The sequence below is a fragment of the Podarcis gaigeae genome (assembly GCF_964106915.1).
Source record: "Podarcis gaigeae genome assembly, chromosome: 1".
Lineage (NCBI taxonomy): Eukaryota > Metazoa > Chordata > Lepidosauria > Squamata > Lacertidae > Podarcis > Podarcis gaigeae.
This window is the reverse complement of record NC_139678.1, coordinates 51995448-52020567: the sequence shown is the minus strand read 5'-3', so window position 1 is coordinate 52020567 and position 25120 is coordinate 51995448. Positions and strand designations below refer to the sequence as shown.

At 45.9% G+C, this 25120-nt stretch overlaps 1 protein-coding gene across 1 annotated transcript in view; it reads left to right on the top strand.

The window, feature by feature from the left end:
- Positions 1 to 539: 539 nt before the first annotated feature.
- Positions 540 to 25120, top strand: part of LOC310851074 (transmembrane protein 263-like) — a 315238-nt gene continuing 290657 nt past the window's right edge. Inside the window, exons 1-2 of the mRNA XM_083753149.1 lie at positions 540 to 706; positions 11171 to 11261. Of these exons, the coding sequence (XP_083609275.1) occupies positions 701 to 706; positions 11171 to 11261 (97 nt within the window). The 5' untranslated portion in view covers positions 540 to 700. The remainder of the gene's footprint in view (positions 707 to 11170; positions 11262 to 25120) is intronic.

The following is a 25120-nucleotide window of genomic DNA, read 5'->3' as shown; positions in this document are numbered from 1 at the left end:
ACACCTTCAGGTAAGACTGGGAAGAGACTCCTGCCTGAAACCCTGGACAGCCGCTACCAGTCAGTGTGCAGGCCACAGGTAGCCAATGCAGTGCCCTGAGAGGCTGTTGCACTCCAGTTCCCATTAGCCTCAGGCAGCATGACCAGGCAGCAAGGTCAAGGAGGATGGGAGTTGCAGTCCAGCAAAACCTGGAGGGCATCATGGCTTCCCCTGCAACTGTCTCTGTAGATTCCTGTTTGCAGGGTGTTGGACGACATGACCCCTGGGGTCCCTGCAAGTCTACAATTCTATGATTCCTATAGACTTTATAAAGTTCATTAAACAAAAACTCCAAGTACAGCGGCATTCCCAGCAAGGACATTCCCTGCCTCTGAAGTTGCTGCACACAGGGCCCTTCTTCCCTCAAAGTTGGCAACTCCCCGCATCTTCTAGGATGTTCTTGCCCACTAGAAGATGGCGACCACTACCCCAGGCCCCCCTGCCGGACTCACGCGCTCGTTCCTCTTCCGGCGTGGGTTGCCATGGCGCCAGTCCCCTCCTTCGCCCTCCTTCCCTTCTCCAGTGTTTACATCCAGAGCTGGAGTAGGAGGAGGAGCTGGAAGCTCAGTGCCGGGGGAAAGGCTCTGGCAGCCGCGGTGACCTTGCGCCGCTGCCGCTCCTCCTCTCGAGTAAGCCGCGGGGAGAGCCAGGGAGCGCCGCCATGAAGGTGAGCGGGGCGCGCGCCTCGTCCTCCCGAAGGCGCACGGGGCGGGCTCCCTCCTCTCCCTGGAGCCAGGGCGGGTGGCGAAGAGGGCAGTTTGGGGGGCAAAGGGTCGGGGCAGCGGCTGGTTTCCCCAAGCAAAGAGTCCCCCCCACTCCCTCCCACCACCACATAGGGAATTCCCATCCCCGTTCCAAAAACAAACCCAAGTTAACCTGTGCGTTATCCTTGGAAAGGAAGGATGCTCAGAGGTGGTACAGTCACTCCCCACTCCCAAGCTCATGGGACTCCCATCAAGGGTATACCTCGGGGCACTGAGAACGACCATCTCATCCAGTCATGGTGATATTAAAACGTACACACAACACATTGCCCGAACTTGGAGGTTTTATTCACAGAAGTGGGCTATCTATTTATCTATCTGCCAGGGATTCTTTAGCTGAAATCCCTGCACTGCTGGGGGTTGGACTAGATGACCCCTAGTATCCCTTCCAAATCTACAGTTCTATGATTCTTTGAAATATTCCTGAACTCTGGGCATAGTCCAGGTTTCTTTTTGAATTCTTGTGATAATAAATTTAACTGGGTTTGTTTGTTTTTTCTGTTCTCCGCCTCACTGAGTGAACTGTAAGATGGTGTAAATTGAGTTTGACCCAGTTCAGTTTGACCCAGGCGGCTGCGATTCTGTTGCATTGAGTTAATTGATTACAACATGAGCGACCCAGAATGAAACCGACCTAGGCTGTAACAGAATCTTTGTGGCGCACTCATGGTAACCTCAATAATAAAACTGAGGACCTTGTTTCAAGGAGTTTGTAAAAGACTGCAGTGTCCATTGTTCATTGCCTGTACACCATGCGTTTGTTTCCCACTGTGTTTTTTGATAGCTGTTATGTGAGTTCATGGGGCTTGTTATGTACTGAATTGAATAGGATCCAAACTGCAGCAGTCTGATTGGTCCTAGAACAATAGGATCCAAAAGGCAGCAGTCTGATTGGTCCTAGAACAATAGAATTCAGATTGCAGCAGTCTGATTGGTCTTAGAACAATGCAGCAGTATGATTGGTTGGCAGGAACCACCCAATCATGCACCAGATAGAAGTGAATCCACAACCTGATTGGCTTACAGTAGAATTCCAGAATTAGCCAATCATGAGCAGCCCATTGTGTAAATAATGTATATAAAGCAGATACTTTGAGGGGACTCTCATTCATTCCTCCTCACCACTATGAGCTGAATAAAGAGCATGAAATCACTTTGCGACTCTGAGTATATTTCACTGGTGACGAAGGTGGGATCCCGCTGAGCTGACTGCCACACACAGCACCGCAGCACCGCCACCTGCCACACTGCTGCCGCGCACCGTGTATCCAGGCTTCAGCTCCGGGACCCAAGGAACTCAGAATGGCAACCGACAGCAGCTTCTCGCCGTTCAACCCAGCATCTGGAGACTGGGAAGCGTACACCTCCCGTTTCACCTTCCTCCTAGAAGCCAAAGGGGTCACCGATGCAGAAGACGCCAAGAGGAGGGCAATATTCTTCAGCGTCTGCGGAGAGGAGACGTTTGAAATCGCCAGGGCTCTCCTTGCACCTGAAGACGTTGCTACTGTTCCATACAAAACAATAATGGAACAGCTGAAGGGGCACTTTTCGCCACAGCCCTCAGTGGTGGCTCGTCGAAATGCCTTCTACGCAAAGCGGCAAGCCCCTGGGGAAACCATAACTGGGTTTGTGACCTCTCTCCGCCAAGCTGCCCGGATCTGCAACTTCTCAGAGCTGGAGAACATGCTTCGTGACCGCCTCATCGGTGGCCTGAAGGATGAGAAGCTGCAACGACGCCTCTACGCTAAGAAGAACCTAACGTTCCAGGTCGCTCTGGAGGAGGCCCTGGCAACGGAAGCTGCCGAGAGGTCGACGCAGGAGGCACGGCAGAGCCAGCCGTCCCAACCGAGGGTCCACCACGAAGACCTCACCGACGACTCAGGATCCGACAGGGAGGAGGTGCACCGAGTACAGCAGCGCACTCAAGCAGCCCACATACCACAGCTGCCTCGACGAGAAGGAGGGAACTGCGCAAGCTGTGGAGAAAGTCACGAGAGGAGGACCTGCCGTTTCCGCAACGCAGAGTGCAGGCAGTGCAGAAAATTGGGACACATTGCCCGGGTGTGTCAGGCTCGTCCCACCCGACGCCAGGCATCAGATGACCAATCCAAGAGCCCCAGGTCCCGGGGCCCAACGCACCAAGGCAACTCGACAGAGCTCAAGAACTTCCAGGTATACCAGTTGCCCCACCCCAACGTAGAGAAAATTTATGTAGAGGTACAGATAGAGGGGGCCCCATGCCAATGGAGCTTGACACGGGTTCAACTCTATCCATAATCTCGGCAAGGACCTTAAGGAAACTGTGTCCTACTGGGGGTCCCAAACTCAGGCCGGCCCCATTCACCCTCCGGGACTTCCAGAAACGTAAGGTCCCCACAATGGGGGTGGGGACCTTCAGGGTGCAATACCAAGGGCGGACGCGGCAACTGGACTTGCTTGTGGTCAAGGGCCCCTACATTAGCTTACTGGGATTGGCATGGTTTGGACCACTGGGGCTAGCCATCACCGGGGTGAACCACATGAGCTTACAAGTGGACGTGGACGCCATATGCAAGGAATTTCCGGGGGTTTTCGATGGGAAATTGGGACAGTATACAGGCCCCCCCATTGCTCTATAGCTTGACCCCACAGTACGACCGGTCAGGCTCAAGGCCCGCCGGGTCCCATTCGCCCTGAAACCCCGTATAGATGAGGAATTGGACCGACTCGTGGAGCAAGGAGTGCTGGAGCCGGTGCCTAATGCCCCCTGGGAAACCCCAGTCGTCACACCCGTCAAGCCTAATGGTTCGGTCCGCATCTGCGCAGACTACAAATGTACCATAAACAAGGCCCTCACGGCCCATGCATACCCAGTGCCAGTGGTCAGCCATGTCCTTGCCACCCTGGCTGGGTCGAAAATTTTTGGCAAGCTGGACTTGGCCCAAGCATATCAACAGCTGCCAGTAGATGAGGCTACAGCAGAGGCACAGACGATTGTGACGCACAGAGGAGCGTTCAGGGTAAAGCGGCTGCAATTCGGGGTCAGCGTGGCACCAGGCATATTCCAGAATCTAATGGACTCTCTCCTTAAAGGGATTCCTGGTGTCACCCCCTTCTTCGATGATGTGTTGATTGCAGGGCCCACACCAGAGGAGGTTGAGGATCGCCTCCGCACCGTTCTGCACCGTTTCCAGATGGCGGGTCTCAAGGTAAAGCGGGAAATATGTCTACTAGGAGTGCCTCAGGTGGACTTTCTGGGATTTATGGTGGACGCAGAAGGGGTCCACCCGACTGGGGACAAGGTACGGGCCATTTGTGATGCCCCAGCACCCAAGAACAAGACTGAACTTCAGGCCTTCTTGGGACTATTGAACTTTTACCATTCCTTCCTTCCCCACAAGGCGGTGGTAGCAGAGCCCCTACACAGACTCCTGGACAAGCGGGCCCCTTGGGTGTGGGGTGAGCGCCAGGAGGCCGCATTCCAGGCAGTCAAGGACTTGCTTGTCTCAAACTCGGTCTTGGCACACTTCGACGAGAGGCTGCCGGTGGTGCTAGCATGCGACGCCTCACCCTATGGCATTGGCGCTGTCCTGGGACACCAACTCCCGGATGGTAGAGAGGTACCGGTGGCATACTTTTCCCAGACACTCAACGATACCGAGCGGAACTACTCGCAAATCGACAAGGAGGGTCTGGCAATCGTGAAGGGAGTAAAAAAATTCCATGATTTCTTGTACGGGCGGCCCTTCACCGTGGTGACTGACCACAAGCCGTTGCTTGGCTTGTTTGCCCCCGAAAAGCAGACCCCGCAAGTGCTGTCTCCTCGCGTCCTCAGGTGGTCAATTTTCCTTGCCAGCTACCAGTATGCACTGATTCACCGCCCTGGGAAGGCGATGGGCCATGCGGACGCCCTCAGCAGGCTACCACTACCAGGAACAGGCCCCGACCCAGCACCTGCACAAGAGGTTATGAGCCTGGAGCTGCTTCCCGACCGCCCCATTCAGGCACAAGAAGTTGCACACCATTCCAAGAAAGATAGGGTCATCTCCCGGGTCCTAGACTAGGTGTGGAGGGGATGGCCCAGCAGCAGCCCCGGGCCAGAATTCGGCGGCTACACAACCCGCAAACATGAACTGTCAGCCCACAAGGGGTGCCTGTTATGGGGAAGCAGGGTCGTTGTTCCCCAGCCGCTCCGCAAAAGGGTCCTCACAGCCCTACACGAGACACACCCAGGGGTAGTAAGAATGAAAGCCCTTGCCAGGAGTTATGTGTGGTGGCCGGGGATCGACGGAGAAATAGAGGCCTGGGTCAAACACTGCCAGGCCTGCCAAGAATCCCGCCCAGATCCCCCAAGGGCCCCAGTCCAGTCCTGGGAGTCTGCCCGAGCACCATGGTCACGCCTGCATGTGGACTTCGCTGGCCCCTTCCAGGGGAAAACATTCTTTATAGTGGTGGACTCCTACACCAAATGGCTGGAAGTTGCACTGGTACCGTCCACTTCTACGTCCGCAGCCATCCGGGTACTGCGCAGGCTGTTTGCAACCCACGGGCTCCCTGACACTCTCGTCTCAGACAATGGGACTGCATTTAGGTCAGGAGAATTCCAAACCTTCACAGTGCAGAATGCCATCCGCCACATCCGTTCAGCGCCATTCCACCCGGCCACCAATGGCCAAGCAGAACGCATGGTGCGGACCACCAAGGACACCCTTCGCCGCATGACGCAAGGGGATTGGGAGTACCGCCTTGCCACATTCCTACTAGCACAGCACAGCACCCCCAGCTCAACGACTGGCCGGAGCCCCGCTGAACTACTAATGGGTCGGCGCCTTGCAATCAGATTGGACCGCCTTCACCCTGATAGAGCTCAGGATGAGGTAGGGGTGGGGGAAGGCAGGAACCCCCGGACCTTCAAGGCCCAGGACCCAGTGTACGCAAAGAATTTTGGGGCAGGCCCTGCATGGGTACCCGCCACAGTCACCAGGGTCACTGGCCCCGTGTCGTACGAGGTGCTAACAGATGGGGGGCAATGCTGGCGCCGCCACTGCGACCAGATACGGCGACGATTCCCGGGAGAAAACCAGGAGGAGGAGGACAGGTCAAAGGAGTCCCAAGGGAACAGTGGGGCAGTGAGGCCCATAGAGCAGCAGGGGCAAGCAGGAGAGGCAGAATCAGTAAATACAGAGAGGTCCCGTGAGGCCGAAAGGACACCGGAACCAGAACTACGACTGAGCGAGCAGGTTGCACCAGACCAAACAGCCCCATCACAGCCAGCATCCTTGGAACACAAGCCATAACCTGAACCCCAGACCAGGGAACACCCCAGGCCGCAACGCACACGTAGGCCGCCGGCATACCTTGAGGACTATGAATGCGACCTCCCGGGCAGGACTGGAACTTAGAGGGGAGGGGTGTTATGTACTGAATTGAATAGGATCCAAACTGCAGCAGTCTGATTGGTCCTAGAACAATAGGATCCAAAAGGCAGCAGTCTGATTGGTCCTAGAACAATAGGATTCAGAATGCAGCAGTCTGATTGGTCTTAGAACAATGCAGCAGTATGATTGGTTGGCAGGAACCACCCAATCATGCACCAGATAAAAGTGAATCCACAACCTGATTGGCTTACAGTAGAATTCCAGAATTAGCCAATCATGAGCAGCCCATTGTGTAAATAATGTATATAAAGCAGATACTTTGAGGGGACTCTCATTCATTCCTCCTCACCACTATGAGCTGAATAAAGAGCATGAAATCACTTTGCGACTCTGAGTATATTTCAGGGCTGGAGTGAACTTGGCCAATGCTGCCTGCTACATATCCCGTGGTGATGGTAATTTCATCCTTGGTTGAATTACTTTGTGGCAGCCTATGGAGAGCGGTGCCATACTTTCTAAAACAGACAGGTGTGCTCTTCAAATACTGTTGGACCCCAACTTCCATCAGCTCCCATCAACATGACAACTGGAATTGCACAACATCTGGAGGGACTACAGATTCTCTGTCCCTGTTCTACAATCACATACTTTCTATCACTTTTCTATATTCTATATTGGAAGGGGAAATCAGCAAGCTACTTTTTACAGCTATGTCCTTTTAAAAATCATTCTATCACTTCCCAGTGATCTATATTGCAGGGAAGATCAGTAATAGCGGACTAAGGGCTAACATTTCAGGTAGACCTATCTGTCATCTGTCAAGTAACTGCTGCTCAGCTTCCAAGTAACTCCCAAGTTCCTAGGTACACAATCCAGATTGGAAAAAACCCCACTGCTCTAGTTTTCTAGGTTGTTTCACAACTGACAAGAATTGGGATGGGAGTTGTAAAAGTCAGTGACATTGTAAATCACAGGTTTAGCGCAGGGATGGGGGCTCTCTTGAGGTTGTTGGAGTACAACATTTGTAAAACATAACAAAAGCTAAAACTATAGGTGTAATTATATATGCATATATAAGTTGTGATTTGTCTCAGTGGAGAAACTGACACTGGTTTTAATGGGGTGGATTGCATCCAACCAAGGAGAGGACTTTGAATTTGAGGTGATGGGAATGTTAAGTATCCAAGCTAGGACACAGAGAACCTTCTTACCTGACTTCTTAATGTTGTAGCAGGGAAACTGATGTGCATGTAATAAGCTCCCACAAACTAGGAATGTTTCCACAGTGTGAATATGTAGTGTACCAGAATTGTTCCATAAGACACATTACCTGAAAACTACTGCTGCATAAGAGCATCAGGCACAACAAACAAGGGTGATAAGCATGGAGCAGATTGCTTTCTGGTGTGTGATGATGGCTAGCTGAAGCGTAGCTGTTTTCTTCTTCCCGCCACCTCCATTGCTCTTCCTGTCTCTTTACCAGCATGGAGATTTTCTATCTCTGTATTCTGCAGCAAAGGGAGTAGGCATGCTGTTGCAGGGGTAACATCAGACTAATTAGGGCTATTTTAATTTTAATTGATTAATGTTGGAGTTCCAGTTATATTTTTACCTTGTTTTCAGGGTTATGAAACACCAGTAATTATCACTTGTAAAATGCTTTACATGTGTCACAAAGTTATATTTTAATTAAATGTCAGTTTCATTGTTTTGCGTCACATTCTATTTTCATTTGTCTAGTATGTAAAGAGTTCAAACTCTAGTGTTCAAATTCCCTCTGGGCTAAAACCTAGCAACAAAGTTCTCATTAGAAAACCTGGTTTTGTAAAATTAAGAACAAAACATCCATCAAGAGATTTGTAAACTCATTTGAGTACCAAAAACAAAAGAACAAAAAAACCCCCTCTGTGCGTAACAAATGACTTTCAGTCATCTCTGTGGAATATGAACTTGATTTTAGGCCAAGATGCAAATGTGTGTTTAGTTAGGACTCATCATTCTCAATTTGAAACTGCAGATCCTGCTTAATTAGGCATCCTTTCTGAGCAAGCTGAAAGCCCTCAATTTTGATAGAGGTATATGTTCACATATGCACACATTTTTCTTTGTTCACACACTTCAAAATACCATGAACATCTGTTATGGGGATGTTTGTAACTTTTTTCCTCACTTAAAAGTGCACACCTATAATGCTCCATCTCAAAGAACAGACTGGGTCTTTTCATACATTTCCATCCATTCTGTGCATTAAGCTTAGGGCTCATCCACATTTACCTTCTGCTCTGTACTTTCTAGGGACAGGTTCATGCTTTAAAGTGCTGTGTCCAAGTGCTTTCTTTTTGCCCCGGTGCTTTCTCCATGAAAGCCCACTCTTTAACACTGAATCAGAACGAATGACAATTTGGGTTTCTGTGGATTGCCATTTGCTCTGATTCAGTGGTTAAAAAGTAGATTTTTTGTGGGGAAAGCGGCAGTGCCTGGACATGGTGCTTTAAGGCACAGATCTGTGCCTAGAAAAGCATCACAAAACGAAGTCTGAATGAGAACCTAGTTATGCCACATCAATCACACACACCCTTTTTTGTGGCTCTGTGACACTTGCTGCTTAATCAGAATATTTGCCCATAATTTCAAATTATGCACATATGTTTGCTTTGAAAACAAAAGTCACAGTGACTTTTGTTAACAGTGACTCCGTAAGTGACTGTAGAGGCCAATTCTGGATCCACATGTCCTTCCACAGTGGGGACATACGGTAGATTACCAGGCAGGAGTTGATTACGGTGAGGGTTTGCCAAACATGCCTTCCTCTTAGCATGTTTCTCCCTTTCGTCCTGAGTTTGAGCATCTTCAAAGTCCATGACACCTTTGGTGAAGGTTGTTCTCCAATTGGAGTGCTCACAGGCCAGTGTTTCCCAGTTTTCAGTGTTTATACTACTTTTTTTTTTTTTTAGATTTGCCTTGAGAGCATCTTCAAACCTCTTTTGTTGACCACCAGCATTACGCTTTCCATTTTTAAGTTTGGAATAGAGTAGTTGCTTTGGAAGAAGATAATCAGGCATCTGAATGACATGACCTGTCCAACAAAGTTGATGTTGAAGAATCATTGCTTCAACACTGGTGATCTTTGCTTCTTCCAGTACACTGGCATTAGTTCGCCTGTCTTCCCAAGTGATATGTAAACTTTTTTTTTTTTTTGGAGACACTATTGATGGAATCTTCCGAGGAGTTGGAGATGGTGTTTATAAGTGGTCCATGTTTCACAAGCATACAGTAAAGTTGATAGTACAGTAGCTTTGTAAACAATCATTTGGTTTCCCGGTGAATGTCCCGGTCCTCAAACACTTTGCACTTCATTCGGGAGAAACTGCACTCACAGAGCTCAGGTGATGCTGGATTTTGGCATCAATGTTGTGGAAATATAACTGCCCAGGTAGAAGGGATTGATCCCAGTGCAAATGCCACCACCACCTCCCATCCTATTCTGTGGGTTCCCCTAGTCTTCCAGAACAGATTTTCAGGGGCTGCAGGGGGTTGCACCAAGAACAAAGAATTAGCAAAATCCTCTCCTCTCCACTTACATTAGTGAAGACATCAAAAGCTGCAACTCCAAGTAAACAATTTGAAGCAAGTTGTGTATATTTGAAGTCCTTGTTGTTCCAACTTTGTGTAAACTGGGAGTGTAAACACCAAAATTCCTGATTCAAGTAAAGCATTGAAAATGGATGCAGCTGATGGTTTCTCAGAATCATAAAATTGTAGAGTTGGAAGGGACAACGAGGGTTATTTCAGGTACCTCACTTCAGTGTCTTGAGAATCATTAGGAAAATATGAAGAACTCCTCTTTGTTTGCTTGGGATTGGTTTGGAAATTACACACTATCCTTTGGCAGGAGGCGGAACACCTCTGCTTTGGTGAGGCTCATCTGACAACAACAAGAAGAAACTGAGCCTTTAGTAGCGTCAGCCCAGTATTGTGAGATGCTCTGCCAATAGAGATTCAGAAGGCACCTTCTATGCCAACTTTTAAATGCTTGCATAAACTTTTCCATTCTGCCTGGACAGACAATTAGGAATACATCCTTCCACAATGGTTAATTGATGTCTGATTTTAACTTTTTAATGTAATTTTTTAATTGTGTACTTTTATGTTCTATTGTTGCAAACCGCTTTGATTTTTTAAAAAATGAATTGCATTCAGTTACACTGATCCAGAGCTTTCACAGCCTCTTCTGGTTGAGTAGAACTGTGTGTCATCAGCAATACTGGTGACACCTTGGTTCAAAGCTCCTAATGACCACCCACTCCCAATAATTTCATATAGTTGTTAAATATCATTGGGGGGAAGATAGACCCTACAGAACCGCATAGCACAACTGTCAGGGACCTGAGGAACACCTACCTAATTGCTGCTTTCTGGACACAACCCTGAAGATATATATGAACAGAACCACCATAATGCAGTGCCTCTGATTCCCATTCCACTAAGCTGGTCCAGAAAAATGCCATGGTTAATGGTATCAAAAGCAAAATATATAGGCAATAACCACACACTGAAGGGTTGAAACTGAGACTAGCATAGTTCACTTTTCAGCCAAAGTTGAAATAGTGGATCCATTTTGACAGAGGATAGTTTAAAAGTCATCTTGTCATCCTGTGCCCCAGATATGAGGAGGAAGGCAAGATATTCTCAGGTTTTTATGGAGTGTAATTATTTTTCCTAAAGAAGTGATGAGAACAAGTTTAATCACTCTGGGAGAAAGGAAAGTTACCAGCATTGATATCCTACTATATCCGAATCTGAAATGGTTCACATACCATTTTTTATAGATTAGCTGTAGGTCTCCACAAATCTAGTTGCCAGGGCTGCTCTGTGACCCCTGCTCTGGCCAAGACAACTACAAGGACATCCTTTCACGAAGTTCCGGGATCCTCTGTAGGCTCTTCCAGACATCCTTTTAGTTACATATGTCTCTTTGTGGTTTGCAATGAAGCTTCTTCTATCTTACAGGGGCCTAGTTCAGAAGCACAGATGGTGGAAAGCAACGCAGAGGCAGCTGCTGAAGAACCACCTCCTTATTTGCAGGAAGAACCTTCTCAAGGTAGAGTGCTTAGACTGCCACTGTGAATTTCTTATAACTTTTCAAAGGGAAACAGGCCATAAGATTCAAGGTCCATTCTTGTGATCCAAGGGAGTGGTATGTGATGTAGAATGTATCATGCCATGATAGCACTGTTAATAATCCTAACTGACTTCTCAGATACGTATAAAACAGGACTGTAAACCAAACTCCTTTGGCATTCATTAACAATATAGTTCTAGTTTGGCCTAAGCTACTTATTGGGTGATGGCATCTTCCCCCTTTCCACAAAGTTGCATTATCTGTAACGTTAAGCAAGTGATTCCTTTTTAATTGGATGGACTTCTGTTGGTGATAGTGCACCAATTGAGAGGTTTGGAGGGTGGCAGTACAAGAACAGGCCTTTTGGATGGTGGGTTCCCGTCGGTGGAAAGCTCTCTGCAGAGAGACTTGCCTGATGCCATCATTACATGTCTTTAGGAACCAGGCAAAAACATTCCTCTTTACCCAGGCCTATGGCCATTAAATAATCTATGCCAGGCATAGGCAAACTCCGGCCCTCCAGATGTTTGGGACTACAATTCCCATAATCCCTGAGCACTGATCCTGTTAGCTAGGGATGATGGGAACCGTAGTCCCAAACATCTGGAGGGCCAGAGTTTGCCTATGCCTGATTTATGCCCTGTTAAAGCTGTTGTGGTGGTGGGGAGGCTGTTATTATGATTATTTTATTATTATGCTATCTATTATTATGCTTTTTATTATGTGTTTATTGTTGTGCTCCATAAAGTGTGTTCTTAACATTGTACACCACCCTGGGATCTTTTGATAAAGGGTGGTATAGAAATCAAATAAGTAGTAAAAATAATAACTGTGGAGGTAGGCCTGTCATCTCACTCCTTCATAGGTGCTCAAAATCACAATGGTGACAGTGTGGGGTTCCCCTCTCCCCCGTATGTTTAAGTGGTAAGTGAAGATTCCCATTACATTATGGATAGAATTGAATCAAGTGGTTGTAGTTATTCTGGATTAAAATAACTGTAGTGACAGAAAGGGAAGGTGATTTGAATTAAGGACAAGTGCTTATTTAAATGGTCATCCAAGAGTTGGATTTGAATCACATCTTTATTTTAAATCTGACATTTTTATTTTATTTCATTTTATTTTATTTCTGCTATGGAAAAGACCTCTTAATAGTAACTACATTTCAAATCCAGAGCTTTCAGACTCTATTCTACCAGCCCTCTTGGAAAGCTAGTTAAGCAGCCTGGAAATGAGATTGAAAAAGGGTGTCAGCGGGAGGTTCACAAATGCCAATCTTAATTAAAAACCTGGTTTCCAGTTAAATGACCCAGATTACGATGAGTACGAATCTCTCTCTCTGTGCCGCGTGAATGTTTCTTTAAGTAAACTTGACTACTGCTTTCTTTGGAAGAAGGTCCTCATATTCAAAGGACAGAAGATGCTAATTGGACCTTTTATCTCTACATTCACGGGGACATACAAAACTGCTTTCTGGTTCCTCTAGGCCAGAGGCAGCTGAAGTGGTACTATCTGTATGTTTTTGGACTACAGTTCCCAGCAGCCCCAGCCAGAATGACCAATGGTCGGGTATGGTGGGAATTGTAATCCACAGTATCTGGATGTCAGGGACTGGCTGGATGATGAAGAATGGTGGGAGACTCCAGCCAGAGAACCCCCTAGGGAAGCCACAGAAGAGGAAGGCTCAGAGCCAGGGGAGCAGTGGTAGGACATAGTCAGAGGATGAAGGGGGTGGAGCAGAATGGTTGGATGCTGAACAAGCAGCTGGCTTGAGTGAGAGAGAAGAAGAGGCAGAAAACTGCAGACATAAGACAGGCAGCTGAGGAAGAGGGAACCTGCTGGTATTTGCCATAGGTTTTTCTGTTGGTATTCTGTTTCCTTGAATAAAGAATCAACCTTACTGCTCATCTCTGTCTCTTTGATGACCTGTGGCTGAACCAGCCCTAACACTGTAGGATGCTTGTTACCCCTGATGTAGCCTATTGCTCCTAACCCATTACAGTCTACTCCATTTGGCAGCATCATGTGCTGTACCACTAATTCCTCTCCAGCTTTTTCTATCTCCTCATCCATTACTTTTTGGGGGGACAGGGTTGGGAATACTATTAAATTTTTAGAGAAAGCTTTTAGAGAAAGCCAGGTTGCTTTATTCATGCTTTACGGGGAAAACTGGTCTCTGTCGTGTTGGATTATGATTGCAATATAACATTTTTACCTTGGACTTTTAATTGCTTGTCTTAAAGGAAATGAACATATCTAATGCAAACTGTATAGTGATACCATATATATATATATATATATATATATATATATATATATATATATGGTATAGAGATGGTTATACTTGGTACAATACAATTTTTAACATGCTTTTTAACAGAAGGCCACAGAGCATTTTGCAGATATGAATAATGCAAAGCATCCATATAAGATAATGTAAATTTTGTTAATTAAAAAACGCATGAGAGTCGTCACAATGAACATTATTGATTCAATAGTGTCTTAGGATGTGTATAATTTGGGATTCAATGATAAAAGTGATCATGCTGCTCGGTTAAGTGAGTTGTGGGGGCATCAAAAAGTCCTGATTGTGTTAAATTAGTTTTGCTTTCATTTCTATGACCCGAGCGAAGGCAAGGCATCATTTAAACTACTGGTACCGTAGATTCCTTAAAGGTCTGTGAGTGAGAAAGCAGGGTTGAGAAGAGTGTCTTGAAATGTGTTCCTTATTTTGCTTAATTTTCTGCCTGATGAAGAGCTGTATAATACTCAAAATCTTGTTCATAACTTTGTGATGTCTTAGTTGATCCATTACTGGGACATTTAGGGTATTTTTCATCTTCTTCCTAATTTCAGCCTGATTACCTGTAATATGCAGTTTACTGAGAAAGTGCCACTGAGTCCAGTTGGATTTGTTCCCAAGTAAATGTGCATATAATGCTAGCTCTGGGGCTCTGTCAACCAGTATCATTCATGAGTTCTGCCCACAGACTTGCTTCTACAATGCTTTCCCTACATACCCTACAGAAATGCAAGCTGAAACTTCTCTTCTTCCATCTTTCACTCACTGATTCATCAAATAATTGAAATACTTAACACCAGAAAGCTGTGATCAGTTTTCCCCCTTATATTTTTTCTCCAGCAGGAAGCTAGTGCTAGAATTAACATTCCCCGTAGAAGTACATCTTTGGCTCGACTATCTGCAACTGACCCACACCCACCATTGTGGAAAAATGCAAGAAATTTAGAGAGATGCAATAAATTAGCTGGATAGCTCAGTTGGTTAGAGTGTGGTGCTGATAATGCCAAGGTTGCAGGTTCGATCCCCGTAAGGGACAGCTGCATATTCCTGCATTGTAGAGGGTTGGACTAGATGATCCGCAGGGTCCCTTCCAACTCTGATTCTAATGCACCAAAGCCAGAAGGATGCGTGCCATAGTCCTAGCTATATATGTTTATATAGCATCTGTGCCAGGATGAAATGGGGCCGGTCAGACTGTGCATATTGTTGGAGCAGAGCGGCGGGGGGCTGCTCTGTTTATTTCCAGCACACAGCAATAAGACTTACGATAGATCTTCTAGGCTGTGACACCAAAGCCATTAAAACAAAGTGGCCCGCAATGAGAATAGATCGCTGAAGTTCTTTTAATAGAAAAATGCCATTATGCACTATCTCTTTTGTGCCTTCCCTTTTTATTGCTGCTTGCTCCTCTTAACAGCCCTTCCCCTTGTAAAAATCAGAAGCTCTTGAAAGAAAGAAAGGGAAAAAAGGACATAAATAATAAAATACAGTAAATTGTATTGTTCCGACTGCGCTGTGCTTTGGTTTCCTGGGCTCTACGAATTCGACTGCTGTGTCTGCTCACCTTCCCCTAATGAGAGCACCAGGGACCTCGGGCTCCCTCTGGAGGCCTCGCTCTTCTGGTTTGTTCCAATATTTCGTGAAATCGCATCATGACGATGGCAGCTTTTCAGGCTGCAAAGCACGTGCCTGCTGCTTCTGGAGGGAGAGGAATTGGACGTGTATGACACATTCTCTGCAGTAAAATGAAAGGTTTTGCCCTACAGGGGTTACCTTTCCGTTTCAAAGCAATAAGACTGCAGTCTGCTCCTCTGCGCACGGAGGCCTTGAACTCCATTTAGATTTTCCTTTGTGTCTTTATGGTGTCATCACTCATCAGAATAGAGCTGCCCGGTCGTACAGCACCTTTCCCTATGCACATGAAGGCCGTTACTTTAATGAGCTCATCATTGGTAGCAAATAGCTTGAAGACCGTTCCCAACTAAAGCTAATCTGGGGAAAGTTTATCTGAGGCCAAAAGGGTCTTGGAACTTTGCATTCTGATGTGCTCCTGATAGCCTTTCCAGGAGGGCAGGTGAATTGCACAAGGAAGAAATTTTCTTGAGGAATAGCAGCGAGATCTGTGTCTAAATCAGAAACCAGGAATAATTTTGTTTCCCCGCCCACCTCCAGCCCACTTATTTTTCCTCCCATCATCATCATCATCCTGCTAAGAGTTAATATTCTAGCACCCTACATGGCCTTGATTTTAATCCCCCTTGAATCATATTGTGATAGGTGACCCTTATAGGCTGTCTGTTAGCTCATGGTGACAAATGACTCTATTACCTGCTGTCTTAACACACAGCACCCGTTGATTCTGAACACATCATGGAGAATGGAGAAAGAAAACCTCATCAAGGGGAGCAAGGGGGCTGAAATGAGGTCAGCCCCGATGGCAGGACATTTCAACAGATTAGGTCTGCAAAGGCAAGGCACAAGCTCAAAGGCAAGGCACCAGCGCACTCTTTGAACACCCAGTTTAAAGTAGGCCATTTTAGACATCTCTGCAGAGCCACATGGGGGCGCTACTTGCCTGATAATGTAGCAGCTTGCCAGCCAAGCCCAGTGCTTCCTATACTAATCCCTTTGTTGGATCATTATTACAGACTGAGGCTTATAGGGACGCTGTGTTACTAGAAGCTTTGCTTTATCTCTCTCTTTTTTAAAAAATATTTTTTATTAATTTTCCAACACAAATTAGAGACAAAACAACACACATACATAAACAAACAAAAACATATAAACATGTATAATTTCAAAAACTCTTTTTCCTAAACCTTATTTCTCGGACTTCCCCTTACCTCCCCTTTTCTGCATCCCTGTTTTAAATTTCTTCAGCAACTCTTCACACCCATTAATTAATCACTTATTTTCTTTTTACGCTTCTTCTCATACATAATCATTTACAGCTTTACAGCTTTGCTTTATCTCAGCCACATCAACGACAATGAGGAAAATGGTGTTCAGTCCTCCTAGTTTTTGAAGGTGCAGCAGTTTGCCTCAGCGTGTCTTTCCCCTTCCCAATCTCTGCTTTTCCATTGTTGCTGTTTAAAATATTGTACCAAAACTCTGATTGTTCACGTAGTGTGTTAATTTGACTATGATTGTCCAGGTTCTTGCAAACTAATCTGTCACTATCGGGTTTTGTTTTTTGGAACAAGTGGGGGGTTTTTATTACGTTTTGGATCAATTAACAACATGACAACATGCAGCCATGACAAAAGCTTTGCTTTGTTTTACATTTATCTTTCAGTATTCTTTATCCTTTACTTTGTACAAGCTATCATTATTTATTATTGTATTGGACAATGTTTTAGTTATTATGACATTGGACTTCTGTGAAAGTACTATATCTGGGAAAACTGCAGCCGGACAAAAGGTAGGGAATTACGCCTTACTCCAAATGAACAATAGGCACATGGTAGCATCAGCACCATCTTGAAAGGGTGGAATTCAGTGTCACACCAATGTAATGCAAACATTTCTGCTCGCCAGATGGTACAGTCACAACTCTCCTCCCCTTTCATGCTGTTCTGTGGGTTCCCCCAACCCTCTGGAGTGGATTTGAGGAAGGCCCCATTGCGCTCGAAGGAGCCCTTGTGCTGACTTTTGCTTGTGTACTGCGTTAGTAGAATCCGATCCCATGTTTCTGAAAATAAAGCCATGAAGGTTGAAATGGATGCCGTCCGGACAGTGGAAGGCGTTGTTTGCTTACTCCACCCCAAGCAGCCTTCACATCCACTGTGGGAAAGAAACTGTGCCCCTGTATCTTCTTTCCATGTATGGAGAAAAGCACTTGGGGCGGCACTTTTCGGGGAAACAATTTATTAAATATTGCCAAGGAGGTGGTGTCTTCCCAGCAGCCCTTAGATCACAAGACGCCTCTATTGCAGGCAAACTGAACTTACTGCAACACTTTTCTGGGAGACGGTTCCTTATGCAAATAGTGGCTGCTCTTATCCAATGTACTGTGCATTGTGTCTCAGGACATGGCGTCTCATGCATTTCACGGCTTGTTTACACAAGCAGAGAGGTAACAGTGGTTAATTCAGAGGACACTGACAGATGATCACTCTGTACCTTTGCTTGTGCAGGAAAGAAATCCATGGGTATGTTGTTAGCTTTTTTCCTATTTAGGCAAGTGCTCTTCTGCACAGTAGCTACTGATAATAAGGCTTCATAAAAAGTAGGTTAAGTTAAGTGTTAGATACTGGAAAGCAAGAAGGAAAGGTAAGTGTGTGATAACCTAAATTTGTGAGCAACTATTAGTCTCCTCCCCCTCGGCTTTATTCCTTGCCTACACATCTTCTTCCCGTTGAGAGAGCTAATGTTAACCATTATATATGGGTTTGCTGTTGCCAGTTAGTCTGATTGGATCAGGCTAACTGGATTAGGCTAACTGGTATCTTATAAATCAAGTTATTTCATTATCTGTCTCGGGAGATGGCCTGTTCATAAGATCTGAGCTGCTATATCCCATGTTCGCAAACGCTTGAAGGGGAATATAGCTAAATAACATTTTCCCCCAACTTGCTGGAAACGCATCACACTCATTAGAAAAATCCACAGGGAGTCAATATATATATTGACATCATGATATTGTCCTTCAGGAAAGGAAAGAGTTTATGTACCGTAGTCTATAAATCTGGCTTTAAGTGAAATGTCTTACATGCCACGCACTAAGTATTGTGGAGCGTAAGGCAACAGCATGGCGCTAGACTGAAAAGGAAGGACCAAGGACCCAATCTCTCTTCAGATAACACTTCCAGACTCTGACTATAGATGATGAATCAATTGTTTGCTCAATGGATGACGACTTCAGACTTTCTGTGCATGTTTGTAGGTCAGGGGACAATTTCTGTTCTCAGTTGTACCTTTGAAATTCCAGTGGACTCAAAGGATGGGTTTGTATGAGAGAGTGTAAGAGATGGGCAGAGCCGTACAATTATTTTTTCATTTATTTAATAAATCGTACATACAGTATTGCTTGGCAGGGCTCTTTTTTCTAGAAAAAGAGGTGCCGGAACTCAAACTTTTTAAGGGGGAAGCACCCACCCAAAGTGGTTGAGCTCCCCCCACGCCCCGTTTACTCACTCGACCCAACGCCACAGGGAAAATATAAAAATTGAGTGCTGTGCAGGGGGATGGCACCACAACTCTAAAGACCTGCCGTAACATGCCAGTGAGGTGCCGTAATGCAACAAAGAGGTGCTGGAACTCAGTTCCTATGAGAACCGTCTCAAAAAAAGCCCTGTTACTTGATGGCAGAAAACTTCACAGCATTTACAAGAAGACTAAAAGAATAGGATTTATTAGTAGAAACAGTTAAAACATTCAAAAAAAGTTTTGTTTTTTTATATAATTTTTATTAAATTTTCTGTTTTACAATTTATAGTAATCAATTTTACATCCTTAAAATATCAATGACTTTGCTTTTTCTCTTTCCATGGTTCATTTTGCATATCATAAACCCCTGCATATTTTACGAAATACTATACCATTCAGTATTCCATTATTGTATCCATCAAAACTTATTTATACTGTTGAATTTATCTTAATGCTGCCAACGTTTGCAGCCGCACACAGTTATTTCCCATATATTCAATAAATGTTTTCCAGTTTTCTCTAAACACACGTTCTTCTTGTTCTCTTATTCTACATATAGAATAACATACTGTATAGAACATACAACATTCAAAAGATTTAAACCAGCAATAAACAAATAACACACCAGCATTCTGAATATCCGGGTAGGCTTGTCTGAACAGAAATGTTTTTAGCAGGTGCCAAAAAGAGTACACTGACAATAGGTAGGGACATCCAAAGTGCAGGGGCTGCCACACTAAAAGATAGATTTCCTACAAATGCAGAATGGATATTATGAGACACCTGTAGGAGTGCCAGTTGCATGTGCTCCAGCTTGACATGCTTATGGGACCATTCCAGACAGCGGTGTAGCTAGTTGCTTGGGTGCCTGGGGTGGCAGGCGCGCCCTGCAGCTGGGGGTGGAGCGAGCCACCTATGGGGGCAGAGTGAGCCAAGGCAGGGCGCGCTGCGTGGAGCCTCTCTGCAACCTCCCCCTCAGCTGCAGCCTCCCCCTCAGCTGAGGTGGTGGGCAGATGCAAGCCCCACGCTGCTCGAAAAAGCAGCGCGGAGCTTGCAGGCAGTCCGCCCACCACCTCCCCCTCAGAAGAAACACGTGGCTCACGCATGCTGCAGGCCCCGTGGTGTGACGCCCAGTGCCCCCCGCCTCACCTAGCTACGCCTCTGCCTTCATGCTCACCTAAGTATGGATCTCCAAACACTACCCCATCAATTCCTCGAGCCCTCCCCCCATTGCTCTTGCTCCCTACCATAGGAGAAGAAGAAGAATTTGGATTTGCTATCCCGCTTTATCACTACCCTAAGGAGTCTCAAAGTGGCTCGCAATCTCCTTTCCCTTCCTCCCCCACAACAAACACTCTGTGAGGTGAGTGGGGCTGAGAGACTTCAGAGAAGTGTGATTAGCCCAAGGTCACCCAGCAGCTGCATGTGGAGGAGCGGAGACACAAACCAGGTTCCCCAGATTACGAGACTACCGCTCTAACCACTACACCACACTGGCTCTCGGCAGCTGGACTGTGGCGGGATGTATGCTGATGGTGGTGAAAGGAATGCAGCCTGCTTATGGAGAGGGGAAGAAATGGGTCCGGATGGTGGGTTTCTGGCTAACTGCAGAGATTCAAAAGCCGCTTTTTAGGGCAACGAGCCCCCAAAGGTGGCTTCCACCATGCAGTCATAAAACCCAGAGCAACCCGGACCCAGCAAAAAGTATTAACTCATGCCCACACTGCCCCCGGCAATACCAGAAAAGCAGCCCTCATGGAAACCTGTCCCAAGCAGCCTCAGCCCATTTCAACCCGATCAAGCCTCAGAAACATTCCAGGCGCCTGAAACCTAGCAGGAAAATCCCCGCCGCCTCGCTCTCTGCCCGGCTGGCCGCGCCGGGACTCTCCCGGTTCCTGCAGAGGGAAGTGGCTTTCCTCCATGGAGACTTACTGTGCCAAAGCGAGCAGGTGCGAAAGACAGAGAGGAGGAGGAGGCAACGTAGGCAGATTCATGGAGGAGAGGGCTGTCGAAGGCTACTAGCCATAAAGGCTGTGCTTTGCCTGCACAGTTGGAGGCTACAATGCTTCTGGTTTCTGGAAGTCACTCGAGGGGAAAGTGCTCCTGCAGTGGGTGTGGGGGTTATTTTTTGTCACCCCTTCAGTGATTACACCCGGGGCAGCCTGTACCCCCCTTCCTACGCCACTAATTCCAGGCACATGCTCCTCCATGTGGCTATTGCATCCCTCTGCTAGTATGGTATTAATACAGAAATGGTGCAATACATTCCCCACCCTCATATACTATAGGGAAAGAAGACTGGCTTTGCTACGGTAACTGAAATATGTAGGAGGATTGTTACTGAAAACTGAAAGCGGCTGGTTTTAAGTCTCCTTTCCTGTGTCACAAAGAATCATTAGTAAAATACCTGACTTCTGAAGTTCAGCCAGTAAATTGTGTATTCTGGCAGGCTTTCTACTGGTCCCAGAGACTAGCAGTTCTTCACAAATGCTACAATCAGGATGATCTTGCATATAATCAGGATCATTCACAGGGCTCATATGGATGCCCCTGAGTCTGCATTGTATCATGTTCTCAAAGTACATGTATGGCTCTACGAACCAAACAGCATGGATATTGATGCTTCATGTAACTGCAAATAACTCCTGCTTATGGAATGTCCTCAGTTTTTATACCTTAAGCCTTTACATGTTTACTCAGAAGTGAAGTCCCACTTTATTTTGGTGGGACATGCCCAAATGCCTTAGGCTTAGCCTTCCAAGTAAATGATCTTGCTGAGTACCCTTGCATATGCACAGAAATCTCTCATGTCTTACTCTGAGCAGTTATTATTATGCAGTGCATGTGAGCTATATGACCAAAGATTTTAGAAAATGCTCCTCAGTAACTACTCCATTTAGTTCAAAAGCAATGTTTTTTTATTGTTGTAGCAACTGATCTGAATGCATGCATGCATGCTTGCTTATTTATCTTCATATCTCACTTTTTAATTTGTGGTAGAAGAAGAAGAAGAGTTTGGATTTGCTATCCCGCTTTATCACTACCCGAAGGAGTCTCAAAGCGGCTAACATTCTCCTTTCCCTTCCTCCCCCACAACAAACACTCTGTGAGGTGAGTGGGGCTGAGAGACTTCAAAGAAGTGTGACTAGCCCAATGTCACCCAGCAGCTGCATGTGGAAGAGCGGAGACACGAACCCGGTTCACCAGATTACAAATCTACTGCTCTTAACCACTACACCACACTGGTACCCAGGACATGCTTGTCCAGGAACTGTATGCGTTTCGCAACGGGACATTTTATTTAAATCCCCACTGAGTTTAAATCCCTTTGCCCTCCCCTGCTGCAGATGGTGGCTAAATGGATTCAAGGGATCAGAGTGGCAGGTTTCAAGGTCCACATTTCACACTGACTCTTCACCTTTGCAGGAATCCATGGCCTTTTGCCCTTAAGGCCAGCCTTTGGTCTTCCTCTCCCGAATCTGCATAAGTATTAGGCCTGTGCTCTTGGGGACTAGGCCTGTGACACTAATTCAGCCACTTTCCCCATAGAAAAGCAGCTGTGACAACGTGCTGTGAGTAAGAATCTCCCTTTCCCAGCAGAATCTCTTCTTTACCAGAAATAAGACAGCTTTTTTGTGGGGAGACATTGTCTGGGCAGGTGTGGTGGTGTCTGTGCCTTCTGCCCTGGGAGGAGGTGTGTCTGAGAAAGCGCTCTGTGTCTGGCTTTTAAACAAATTATCTTCTCTAGCATAATCCAAGTTTCCCTTCCATATGCAATGAGGTGATATTTACAAATCCCTGGCACTGGAGGCAAAATGTGTAGTCACATGTAATGTGCAAAGAAAATGAGGTCAGGCACGGGAGAATTCTTCAGAAATACAACTGCAAATGATATTTTGGGCAACAGATTTGATCTGGATTAAGTTTATGTGCAAGTTTTAATTCTCTTAAAATTTAATCTGTTGTCAAAGCATCTCTGAAACATCTGCTTTAAAAATTGACAACATTACTATTGCTCTTATTTATTTCTCTGTTTAAAGTGTGAATGGGGAACTTGTAGCCTTCATGCAGCCTTTATTTCATGCAACCTGCAGAGATGTGATAGCACAGTGTGTGTGTGAGAGAGAGACAGACAGAGAGACAGAGAGACAGAGAGAGAGAGAGAGAGAGAGAGAGAGAGAGAGAGAGAGAAGGCCCTATATCATCCTATAGTGCTGCAAACTCCACCCATCTTTGGCACTGGCTTCAAGAGCCCTTCATGGGGCAGAAATTTACCCCAACTTTAATTGAAAGCATGTGGAGATTTGCAGCTGCCACCTGGCCCAGCCTGAATGGGAGCCCACCAAAAATGTCCTACGGCCTTTCTGGGCTAGAGAGGCAAGACTGGAAAGGGAAGAGAAGGTGAGGGAAGTAGGTTTCCCTTGTTTTCACTTACTACCTCCCAGGAGAAAGAAAAGAAAAAGAAATTCTGTCCCCTTCTCCCACCAGGTGCAAGTGAGGACAAAACTCAGGAAGCGAGATGCATTGGCAGTATGGGTAGCACTTGATATTGGAACATAAATTAATTTCAGGAGAAAGAAACCATTTAATGTGGGGCTGTCTTTCTGAAGCGGGCCCTCCCTTTTATTACATCACTCCGGGTCTTAACTGTCTCTGGAAGCTGGTTGGTGTGATTCTACATGAGACTTTTTTTTGGGGGGGGGAGCTATTTTCCTTAAGACTGCAAATAAATAGAAATAGATTGGGATTGCTGGAGGTAGGTAGCAAAATTAAACATCTCAAACAAAACAAAACAGAAATCCTCTCACCCAAAATAGCTGTTAAGTGTTGAGCACCCAGAAATCCCACCAGGGCATGGAAAGCAGCAAAGATGGCAGATCCTTCTGAGGTGCCAGGTAACTGCTCTTTGGGTGGAGCCTGTGAGTGCAATTGAGATAATTTCTTGGTATCCAAACATGGCTATAGATGCCTTGTGTTAAACATCCAATTATAAGATCAGTAAGTGCTTTCCAAATAGAAATATGCAGGATTTGTTCCAGCCGCCATCTGAAATGCAGTCACGTTGCATGTGAATTAGTGCAGCTGTTTAACAGCTGAATAGCAGTAACACCCCACCGAGTTTTATTCTTCATATTTCCATTTTACATAATGTAATCACTTGACTTAGAATGTTGCCTGGAGTCTAGAAGTAATGGTTCTGCTTGCTGTGGGGGGATGTTAATGACCACAAATGAACAGTACCTTGATTCCGCAGCTTCCTCCCACCCCTCTTTCGTCTTCCCTTGCTGCAGTGGCTGAAATTAGTCACCTTTGCCACAGCATGGTTCTTTCAGAGCAAACTTGGGCATTACAGGGAAGTGGTAAGCTTTTCTGGATTAGCTCCTCAGAAACTTCCATTTGTGGCATGCTGGCAGAGGTTGCATCTAATATCCACCTGTTGTGACAGCCCATCAGACATAGGGGCAAGCCACATGCATCCAGTGCTGAGCTTTATCAGGACAGCTGAAGAAGGGAATCATCTTTTGCTCCCTCGGAAGACTGTGTACCTTTCAGGGTGCTTTGCTGTGAAGTAACAGCCCAAGAGATAGATAGATAGATTCTTTATTGTCATTACACAAGTGCAACATTGCACAAGTGCAACGAAATTGGATGAGTAACAGCCCAAGAGCTTACTAAACAGGCCATTGGACTGATAAGGCCATGCCTTTGCAGGCCACATTGTAAGATGGATCATTGTTTGTTTGCTGAAATTGTATTCTCTCTGGAGGCGCATGTCTCCAGAGAGGGGACACCTCAAAGCCCACCCCCAATCTCAACAAGAGGTACTATTTTTCTGCTCTGTATAATTCCCAGTCTTGCATAGTTCATTTTTAAACATCTGCCTTTTCCTCTTCTTGTCCAGACAGTAAAAGAAGTTATGGCCTACCTGGTCTGCTTGGGGGAGCCAAAGAAAGCTCGTCCCTGATTCTAGTGCAAGATCATGTGAGTTCATAATATGGCTTGGAGGTGAGGATAGCACTTATTCTTGTGAGTGTTCCTCAGTTCAGAAGCTTTTTTGAGGGAGTGGGAATCAACATATGTTGCTAGCATTGGTGTTTTGTAATGTGACTCTATTTTGGTATAACTTTCCTTCTAACCCAAGCCCAGTCAACCATCTTCATCTCTGTAGTCCCAAAGACAGTTTAAGGTAATGCTGAGTTGTCTTCAGTCGACCATCATGAAGCACTCTTTCTACCACCAATGCACTTAATTTTGCTGATGTTCTCTGAAGCCCTCCATCTTTCATTAGAGAAGCTGCAGGTGCTGTATTCCTTTGGCTTTGGCTTTCCGCTTTGTTAATATCCTCTTTGTTCTCCAAAGCATCCCAAAGCAAATAAGGAAGAATGGC